The 10,793-nt window shown below is 49.8% G+C and overlaps 1 protein-coding gene across 4 annotated transcripts in view; it reads right to left on the bottom strand.

Moving 5' to 3' along the window:
* Window positions 1–2,772: 2,772 nt before the first annotated feature.
* Window positions 2,773–10,793, bottom strand: part of CAMK1D (calcium/calmodulin dependent protein kinase ID) — a 497,275-nt gene continuing 489,254 nt past the window's right edge. For 3 of the 4 annotated variants that reach the window (XM_017886698.1, XM_017886700.1, XM_017886696.1), the window contains one exon: window positions 8,934–9,558. In XM_017886698.1, coding sequence (XP_017742187.1) covers window positions 9,440–9,558 — 119 coding nt within the window. In that variant the 3' untranslated portion in view covers window positions 8,934–9,439. Of the gene's footprint in view, window positions 9,559–10,793 lie in introns of all 4 variants that reach the window. The other variant, XM_017886697.1, reaches the window with a different exon arrangement.

Genomic DNA, 10,793 nt, shown 5'->3' with positions numbered 1-10,793 from the left:
CAGTCACTTACTAAAGTCCAAATGTCATAGTTTGGAATTCGGTGACCTGCACAAAGCCATGAGACACAAGACAGCAGAATGGCCTTTGGTGTCAATCAATCAGGGAGGAATTTGCAATACTCACAGCTACAGGTGGATAAATATCAAACCTTTCTGAAGCCACCTGGATAATCAGGGCACCTTCCCTCTTGAGGGCTGGTGGTGAAATGAGACATTGAAAGGAATGCACACGGCACAGTGTCCAGGACACAGTCAATATGTGACAGTGTTAGCTCCAGAAGTGATTGTTGATGACAATGACTCCAGTGCCCCTCCAGCCCACCTTTCTCTCTCCTCCCAAGGTTTGCTCCCACCCTCTCTTCTAGCCCAATGAACTATGGACTAGCCCTGCTGAATGCTGCATTCCCAGCCTCCAAGCTCTCCCTCACATTGCTCCTATTCAGTCCTTCCTGTCTAAACTCCCCCCTTCCTCCCAGGCTTAACTCAAGTGCGTCCTGTTTTATGCAGTGTTCGTTGGTAGGATTCATGTCAGATTGACTTCAGTATTTTTCAGCACGAACGAAAACGCTTGGATATAAGGGGTGCTCACAAATGTTGAGTGAATGAAGGAATGAAGGAATGAATGAATGAATGAAAGCTTATGACTGTGTTTGGTGGAAGGGCACTGATGGGAGCCTGTAGGGGGAATAGATCAGGGAGGATCATGGGTTCCAAGGGCGCTGAGGTCTCATGTCATTGCTGCCAATCGTCCTGAGTGAAATGCAAGACTTCCTGGGTTTCTTGGTAAAGTGAGATGGGGAGGCCAACTCGTTTTCTGCAGTGTGATGTCTAATGAGCTCTGTAAAATGCTTTTATAGGCACCAGCCCCCTAGTGATAGTTTCTTGAAGGCTAATATACTCTTCAACTCGCACATCCCTACACAAGAGGCCAGATGAACTCCTTCAGAGCCTGCTCGATCCTGAGCTCTTGGCTGAAGCTTTCTCCAGCTTGAAAACCTGCTAAAAAGTTCCCATTGGCCCACAGCTCACAGCCTAATGCTCAAGGCTTGCTGGGCCCGCCAAACCAGCAGGCCCCCATACAGTGCCTTTGTATGAATTGGATGGGGGATAAAAAGCATCTTTTCCCCTGAGCCAGGGTGCATGGCTTGGCATGCAGGATGTGGACTGGAAATCAGAGCTTACCACTTCCCTTAGCTTGAAGCCCTTACATGGTACATACACACATACATACTCTCTGTGTTGGGAAGAGAATGTGTAATTGGGGTGCTCTTTTGGGAATTACACATTCTGGGGGCTCAGCACAGGTGTTGCAACCAAGTATGTAAAATATGAGGCTGGGCACAGTTCCTCTTGCTCAGTCTTTCTTGATCTAAAGAGCAGTGGTCCAAGCCAAGTGCATACATATATCCAAGACCACATCCAGCCCAGCCAAATTACTCAACACGCAGATGAACTTTCAGAATTCCATCATCAGAATCTTTCTCTATGAAACTGATTTTTTTTTTTTTTTGAGAGTCTTACTCTGTCACTCAGGCTGGAGTGCAGTGGTGCAATCTCAGCTCACTGCTATCTTCACTTCCTGGATTCAAGCAATTCTCCTGCCTCAGCATCCCGAGTAGCTGGGATTACAGGCACCCACCACCATGCCCTGCTAATTTTTGTATTTTTAGTACAGATGGGGTTTCATCATGTTGGCTAGGTTCGTCTCAAACTCCTGACCTCGTGATCCACCCTCCTCGGCCTCTCAAAGTGCTGGGATTACAGGCGTAAGCCGCCCCGCCCAGCCTACTTTGATGGCATAGTCACCCTCCTTGGGGGCAGAGAGGGTCAGGGGGATTTGGGTGCACACGATTTGTACCTCCTTTTTGCCATCGTTATGTTCCATAAAACCTGCAATAACGACATCGTGTCTTCACCCACTGAATGATAGCTTTGTATTGATAGGACTCACCATTAGGGTCTGGGCTACAGAAACAAGAATCAACCACAAAAGAACTAGACCTCAGACAGTGGGCACTGTGTTTCTTTTGGCCTCATAGTCTTTCTTCAATAAGGCCCACCCATGCTGTTTTCATCTGATGCTGGCTGTGTGGGACAGTTTTAATTTTACATTTCTATAACACGTGTCCAATTCATGTTTTTTCTCCCTACACAATCCCTATTTGGATTGGAAGAATTGTCTGGTCATCAGATCCGAGCCCCACAATACATGTGATGAGTTATGAACTGTAGTTCCTCCTCCTGCATCTTCCCCAAACCCCCACAAAACACAGCGGCCAGCCTTCTGCCTGGGAAACAATCTTCCTCTGGGCACTGAGCATACCGGCTATGCCGAGGAAATGGAAGAAAGTGGGTGTGTATTGCTGAAGCCTGAGGCTGCCAAGCCACCCATGACTCAGAGGCTCTTCCTGGGAATCAGCATTGGCTTCTCCTCCACATGACTTAGGAGTATCGAGTTCGTGCGATTTGAGTTCCCAGGCTCGTCTCCAGCCCCCTTCCGTAGCAGCAGGGAAAAGGGGAAGCTTTCCTGTCCAGTGATCATGGAACCTGGGCACCTGTCCCCAACCCCAAAGGCACGATGTGCCGCCCCTTCACCCATCCCTGCCACTCCCTGCTCACAGGGGAGGTGACCTGAAATATTTAAGGGGGACTCCATGAGTTTTGGGGGTCTCAATTCAAACTCCTTCCTTCAAATCCAAACTTCAGGAAGCAGAGGAAAGATAAGAGACATTGAAGCTCCACATCCTTCTCGTTACAGACAAAATGAACATCTGAAGGTGATTAATTGTCTTTATTGGAGGAAAACAAGAAGTCATCAATCTCATTATCATTATGATAGAAATCTTGATATGTATACATGATTGTCAAGGCAGAGAATCATTTGCTACATAGACCCATGAACAATTTTGCAGTGCCGCAAACCTACGGGGGTTAAACTTCTTGCAGAGTTTATTACATGCATAGAATAAATTCACAGTTTCCCTTCTTTTGAACGAACATGTTTTTATGGGAAAATTGAACCAATTGCAAGCCTGGTAATAGTAGATGCGGGGACATTCCTGGTTTTGACGTTGTAATTTTTTGGGAAGCATGCTCACTGTTGGGGGAGCTGAAAGAAGGGAGATTACATTATGTGTAGTGACGAAAGCCAATTAAGAAACTGTTCCAATGGTTATTCTGGACAGAGAGTACCTTTGAGGTCTTCTCACCTGAACGTGGGACTAAGATAAATGTTCTCTGAAACATGGCACCCCATCTTCCAAAGCAAAGACTCTGCTGCAGTGTCACTGCATTTCTCCCACCATTTGGACAGCATTTCATGTCCCTCTGATAGGGCCAAGTGCCCCGGGAAGGAGAGTGGCAGGCGTCAGGGCCGAGAGATAAACATCCGCGCTGATGTTCATGTTATTTTTTAGCTCTCTCGCAGCCTGGCTGCCAACCACGTCCCAGTGCCCCTGTGCCCCAAAGTGCAGGGCTTCCAGGAGATCCTGGGAATCTCAGTCTGTCTAGACTAAGATTTTCCTCCGAGAAGCAATTTAACTAGAGTTTGGGGTTTCTGAGCCCCTGCTGAAGACTTATCTCTAAGACTAAAACCAACTCCTCCTCATGTTCTTTTTTCCTGTCCATAAGAAAATAAAATCACCATTAAGTAAAATAACATGGCAAATCATCAGAAGACATAATAATCGTATGAGAAGTTCCCCGGAGACAAAAAGGTTAAAAAACGGATATGGCAAATGCAGAAGCGGTGTTAGTACAAAGGGTGAATGCAATCGTTTGTCCCTTTATACAGACACCGAGAAGCCATTCCACAGTTTGCTTTGTCCACAAAACCAGACTCGGCAGCCGCATGCTGAGCGTTTGGCTTCCAAATGCACAGCCTTTTTGGGTTTGCAAAAGCGGAGCTCCCAGAGCCACAAACTGAGCTGCTCCTGCTGGAGGTGGTGGGGAAGTCCGGGAAGGGCTGACTCCTTCCCACTGACTCTGGAGGCATCGGGAGGTGGCCAGGCCTCGGCCAGCATGCAGGACTGACTTCACAGTGGGGCTGGGGGCCCAGGCTGCAGACCGTGATGCCCTGGGACCACCAAGCAGGTGCCCGTGAGTGGGGCGTGGGCCCTTCTCTTCCTCAGACCGCCTGCCTGCTCCCCGCAGTTGAGGTTGTCAAGCTAACTCATCTGCACACTCATTTTCTTGGAGTCTTCAGGAAAGAAACCCTCCTTTTAGGAGTGTTTGAGCTTTTCTATCTCCACATTTTCAATTCTGAACATAGAAAGACTGGAATACCTTTTGCAAATGTCAGGGACACCTGCAGCCCCAACCTAGGACCAGGTGCCCCTCAAAAGGGTGGTGGATCACATACAGGTATATACATCTTTTTTTTTTTTTGGAACAAACTGAACAGTGTTTGGTCTGGAATGTGTTTAAGGAAAAGGCAAAGTTCGCAGAGTGTGGGTAGACAGAATGGGGAAGAAGTACAGTTTCAGAAGAACATGCAAAGGTTTCGTGCACTGGCTGAATTCAAGTGCCAGAATTCATTTGCCAGAAGTGATTGTGCAAACCTGGGAAACAGGACGTCTTATTTCTGTTTATGAAAAACGGGAGGAGCTTCCCTTTGCCGGCGCTTGCCTTCCTTTCTCATATACAAAGGAATCCCAGTCGTGCGCTTGTGAAATTCTGCAAAGCAGCGAGTGCTCTGGCTGAAGCTGAGGCAGTGGCCCTACTTCTACCTTCAGCCCTAGAGCAATGGTTCCACTGTGGCCTCCCCAATGCGAAGACTCAATTCTGGCCGGCCAAGGTTCTGGGGCAGAGGGAGGGGCCACGGGCCATGATGCTTTCCAAGCTAAAGTCTCCCTGCACTGGGATATCATCTTTCTGTTTAAAAATGCTCATAAAACAGCAAGCCCCAGTGGGTTAATCGGGTTAAGCTGTCATTCCATAGGGGAGAGGATCAGTCTGCCTTCCAAAGGGGATCACCTGGGCTCCCTCCATTCCCTCCACCCCGTGTGCCTGGTGTTCTTGGCTTGTGTCCCTCCCACCTACAATTCATCCGGGGCATGCTGGACACTAGGGTAGACAGATGAGTGGGATGAGCAGGAGGTAGGTAAACCGAGTCCAGGGCTCCCTAGGCCAGATTCCTTTCATCCAACTATAGATGTTTCCTATGAGCCCAGCCTTGACCAGCATGGCCATCTTTTTCTGAGATGGAGTTTTGCTCTGTCGCCCAGGCTGGAGTGCAGTGGCGCGATCTCGGCTCACTGCAACCTCCACCTCCCAGGTTCAAGCGATTCTCCTGCCTCGGCCTCCCGAGTAGCTGGGATTACAGGCACGTGCCACCACGTCCAGCTATTTTTTGTATTTTTAGTAGAGACGGGGTTTCACCATGTTAGCCAGAATGGTCTTGATCTCTTGACCTTGTGATCTGCCTGCCTCAGTCTCCCTAAGTGCTGGAATTACAGGCGTGAGCCACTGCGCCCTGCCCATCTTCTTTTGCTCTATCCTGACTGCCGGGGCCCTGGACACTACACAAAGAGCTAGCTGGAGAGTGAGACCCTCTCAAAGGCCAGCGGTGGCTCAGACGCCCTACCCCATTCTCAAGGTCAGATGCTAGAAGTGACCACAATTGTGGCCACGGTCAAGAACACAAAGCCACTCTTCCTTTTTTTGATTTTATATGGCATGCTTTGCCATAGTTCTTTTCTTTCAAAAGGAGACCTGAAGGGGGAGAATGATGTTTTCTAGTATCCGACAGAGGCAGGGGCAGGAGGAACTGGTGAAAATCAGCCACCGCGCACTGCCAGCGCCATGCACGGTCCTGGGGAAAATCAGCCACCGTGCACTGCCAGTGCCATGCATGGTCCTGGGGGTTGCCGTTTCTCTAACACAGCAACCTCGTCTCTTCTCAAGGGCTTTTGGTGGTTGTTGCACTTCTCCTGGGTGTGCCCTGTGCCTTTGCACCACTTCATTCTGAGGCTCTGGACCTGTGTGCCCGCTGGGAAGCAGAGCCGTAGGGAGGCAGAGAGCTGCCCAGACTGCAGACGCCAAGGCCACCTCTGTGAAGAGAGCCAACCTGCCGGCCTGTTGGTGCCTGCTCACCATTTGTCTCAATGAATGAAACTCCTATTGCCTCACGTATGAGATGAAGATCCGGGAAGCCAGGGAGCCCAGACAGGCAGCTGAGGGAAAGGGCGCTACAGGCCACTACAACACTGAATAGTTCAAGTAAAGAAAAGAGAATCCACGTGCTCTGAGAAGGGATAGTGACCACATGGGGGGACTTGGGCTTAGTAAGGAAGCCTGTGGTGGGGTCCATGTGTCCACCCTTAGCCTCAGCCCAGCACCCTGGGTGCACATAGAAATGCTCAGCTGCTGTGGGTGGAATCTGACCTCGGTGCGGGTCTTAGGACTCTGCGACCCCATTTGTCAGACCTTCACGAAAGGCACATTCTAGGTTTTCTTCCTGTTTTACAATAAATCATACCAAGTGCAGGGCAAAGACAACATCTGTCTTTTTACCATGAGGCTCTCTCAAAAGCACAAGAGCTCTTCTCTTTCTAAAACAATAGGAAATTAACTCAAGCCTGGTGGCCTCGGGACAGTACGGGTTTCCTGACATCATGCTCAACAGTCGACTATTGGGCTGACACCAGTCACTGCCTCCTCGCATGATGTTGTTGAGACCTGGCGTGTGACAGGCCAAGCACCGCCAAGAACTGACCCGGACAGCGAGGGGACACCTGCACCACGGCTCACCTTTCAGAGGTTCTGCACTTTTCGGGTGAGGGATACTTTCAAACTAAGTGCATATAACATGCACCACATACACCTGCTCCTGAAAATACTTCAATCACCAGTAATGGAACTCAGCTTCAAATGCTGCTTTCTGAAAGCAAATAGTTGTACAAAGCACACAGCACAAAGGGCCATCCATCAGTATTCATGCACTCATCCTAGGTACCAGATTCAGGCGCATTTTCAGCGCCTGCAGCCTTCTATTACTTTGTCACGCACTGTATGAACTCGAGCGTTTCCCAGACACTTGTTAGTAAGCGACTGCCTAGCTCTCCAATACTGCCTATGATAGTCCTTCATTGCATGGCCGACTCAGGTGACACCTGCGCAACTGGGTCTAATGCCATCTTATAGACCTTTCCAGGGTTTTTAGGGTTTGCAGAGTGACAGCTTGGTTTTTCACCCTGTGAGCATGTGTGGCAGATGCCATGCAGAATTCCTGCCAAGCAGTGGAGCGCCTGTGAAGTGTGCGGGGACAGGGTAGACCAGCTGCCTGTCTTCCCAACTGCTCTTCTCTGTGCCTGCACTGCCATTCTCAGGGAGCAGGATGGAGCTGCTGCGCCCAGTAACATTGTGTGCGTGTGTGTGTGTGTGTGTGTGTGTGTGTGTGTGTGTTTACTGGGAGGGTGGAGGGGGGTATCACTCAGCCTGTACACAGTCAAAGGCGTAGAAGTGACAAAGATGACTCAACCAACAGGACTTCCCAGGACTGGCCAGCCACAGGAGGAGGGCTTGAGGACACAGCCAGCAGTGTCGCTGGGTCGTGATGAGGCAAACCTGCTGGGACACCCTGGTGGACTCGAGGTATTGGATGGGCCTGAGAGCTGAAGCAGGGACACTTGCAGGACTGGCACTTGAAGCCACCTGCCTGGCTCTACAGGGCAGCCTCCTGGAAGCCTCCATGAAATGCAGCTTTCCCTGGGCCACACACTGCCTGGCTCCACAAGGGTGAGCAACACAGCCTGGTTTGCCCTGGATATTCCTGGTTTTGGCATTAAATGTCCACAGCCTGAGAAATCCTTCAGTCTCGGGCAAATGGGGCGTTTGGTGACCCTACCACCATGTGCCTTTGATTCTAGACTCCCCTGATCAGCGGGAGGGCTGCAAGCACTGGCTGGGCCTGGTGGAGGTGGTCTCTGGCCATCTCTGTGGTGGCCGGAGTCCTATTAGCCTGGCAGGGCCTCCTCTCCTCACCACCAGAAATGGATCCTTTCCCAAGGCTGCTTCCCTCCCTTCCTTCCCTTGGAAAACATTCGTGTGAGAAGAGGGTAAAAATGTGGAGAAAGAACTTTGTGTTGGAGGCCATGTGAAGTGTAAGATTAGAAACGCATTTTTTTAAAAACCACAGAGAAAGAGATGAATTTTAAAACTGCATAGCTGAGCTTTCATCTGCTACCTCTCGTGAGAAATGAGGGTTTTGTGTGGGCCCACTTTCAACAGCATGGCAGCTGGTTCCTTTTGGAAGGGAGGCTTCTGCATCTCTGCAGTGTGGGCATCTCACTTACAGCAAGTTTGACCTGTGAAGCTGGGCCCTGTGTCTCAGGGGAGCAGGCTTCTTTATTTCTGACTGCTGATGGCAAGAGGCCTCTGGGGTCTCTGGTAGGTGTGGGTTCTGCTGGATGGGTTGCCAACAAAGGCTCAGTGCAGACGATCCACCAAAGCCCCCTGCAGAGAAGAGAGTCTTGTGGAACTGAGGGGCCCCTCCTCCCGGGGAAGGGGAGAGAAAGAGAAGGAGTATAGGTGAAGTGCACTCTTAGCCTCAGAGAGATTCTTGATCCTCTTATTACATTTTTTTTCTTTTGAGACAGAGTCTTGTTCTGTCGCCCAGGCTGGAGTGCAGTGGTGCGATCTCGGCTCACTGCAAGCTCCGCCTCCCGGGTTCACACCATTCTCCTGCCTCAGTCTCCCGAGTAGCTGGGACTACAGGCGTGTGCCACCATGCCCGACTAATGTTTTGTATTTTTAGTAGACATGGGGTTTTACCATGTTGGCCAGGATGGCCTTGATCTCCTGACCTCATAATCCGCCCGACCTGGCCTCCCAAAGTGCTGGGATTACAGGTGTGAGCCATTGCGCCTGGCCGATCCTCTTATTAGAATTTTTAAAAATACCTTGAAATTCTCCTTGGAGGAAAAACAAATCTCTTAAAGGTTAACATAAAACTACTATTAAAGAGGAAAAGATACAGGTCATGTAACTGAGAGATACAGTCAAAGGACATATTTCTTAAAAGGAAAAACAAACCGTAATGCACAATATTTACCAATATTTAAATAATCCAGTTGAAACCTTTTTTTTTTTGTCATTAATGAAAAAACACACCATAGACGGTTACCTACACTGAGAAGAGTGGAAACGATGGCGTTGGGGGAGAGGAATAAGAAGGTCCGTTCAGTTAGAGCTTTGCAAGATTCGTATATACAGCACCAGATCCTATGAAATCAGCGCCCCTCGAGTCAGTACAGTTTGTGAGAAATGAACACTTCAGAATTGCAGTAGAAAATATGGCCATAAAAAAACTTCGGTCTTCCAGTCCTATGCAGGAAGGTGCACCATGCAAGGTGGGGTCTTGCTGGAGTGGCTCGCGGCACTGGCGACCCTGGGGCTCCCCATCCCCGGCCCCGCCCCTGGGCCCCACCTCCAGGGCCAGTCACTTGCTTCCAGAGTGCACTGCCGTCACAGTGGTGGGCCTGGGTCTCCGCTCGGCTCCAACTCCTGAGACCCCCGATGAAGAAGAAATGAAACTACAGAGCGTGGAAGGTGCCAGACCTGCAGGGAAGAGCAGAAGCGGGCTTCAGAGTTTCAGAGGTCAATTCTCACCCCGCTTCCCACTGCCAGGCATCACAGGGGCTGGGTTTAGGTGGGGGGACTCATTTTTTCTTTCTTGAGATGGAGTTTCACTCTTGTTGCCCAGGCTAGAGTGCAGTGGCATGATCTCGGGTCACTGCAAACTCTGCCTCCTGGGTTCAAGTGATTCTCCTGCTTCAGCCTCCCAAGTAGCTGGGATTACAGGGGCTCACTAGCACGCTGGGCTAATTTTTGTACTTTTAGTAGAGATGGGGTTTCACCATGTTGGCCAGGTTGATCTCGAACTTCTGACCTCAGGTGATCCACCCACCTCGGCCTCCCAAAGTACTTGGATTCCAGGTGTCAGCCACCACACCCAACTTGCAGGGAACCAAATTTTTACCCACGTGACTCTATTTTTCCATACCTGTGGGAAAGCCTTTGTGATGTGTTCAAAATGCTTTATTCTTAGACCTCTCCTCTCCTTTTCTTGGTATAATTTTAACTGCTTTGTATTTGAAAATGACATGGTTTCAACACTGTGGTACAACAGGTTCCGTATACTGAGAACTTAATATGTAGCCGATGCCAGGCTAGTGTTGACTATATACTGTCATCACACGAATTGTTCACTTCTTACAATAGTTCTGTAAAGTACATATTTTAAGAAGGAATAAATAATGACACTACCTTCCTACCCTTGATTGGTGTGTTGTGTGTACTCTTGGCTAGAAAGCATTTTGTGACGCAGAGCACTTTGAAATAAGGGTATGGTGGCTCACGTCTGTAATCTCAACACTTTGGGAGGCCAAGGTAGGCAGATCGCTTGAGTCTCAGGAGTTCCAGACCAGTTGGGGCAACCCTGGGTCTACAAAAAATACAAAATTTAGCCGGGCACAGTGGTACACGCCTGTGGTCTCAGCTACTCGGGAGGCTGAGGCAGGAGGATCACTTGAACTCAGGAGGTTGAGGTTGCAGTGAGCCATGATTGTGCCACTAACTCCAGTCTGGGTGACAAAGAGTGAGTGAAAGAGAGAAAAGGAGAGAGGAGAGAGGAGAAAGGAGAGAGGAGAGGGGAGAGGGAAGAGGAGGAGAGAGGAGGGGAGAGGAGGGGAAGGCAGGGCAAGGCAGGGCAAGGCAGGGCAGGGCAGGGCAGGGGAGAAGAGGAGAGGAGAAGAAAGACAGAAAGAAAGGAAGGAAGGAAGGGAGGGAGGGAG

Source organism: Rhinopithecus bieti, unplaced genomic scaffold, assembly GCF_001698545.2.
Source record: "Rhinopithecus bieti isolate Rb0 unplaced genomic scaffold, ASM169854v2 scaffold_13900, whole genome shotgun sequence".
Lineage (NCBI taxonomy): Eukaryota > Metazoa > Chordata > Mammalia > Primates > Cercopithecidae > Rhinopithecus > Rhinopithecus bieti.
This window is presented reverse-complemented; position numbering and strand designations above follow the sequence as displayed.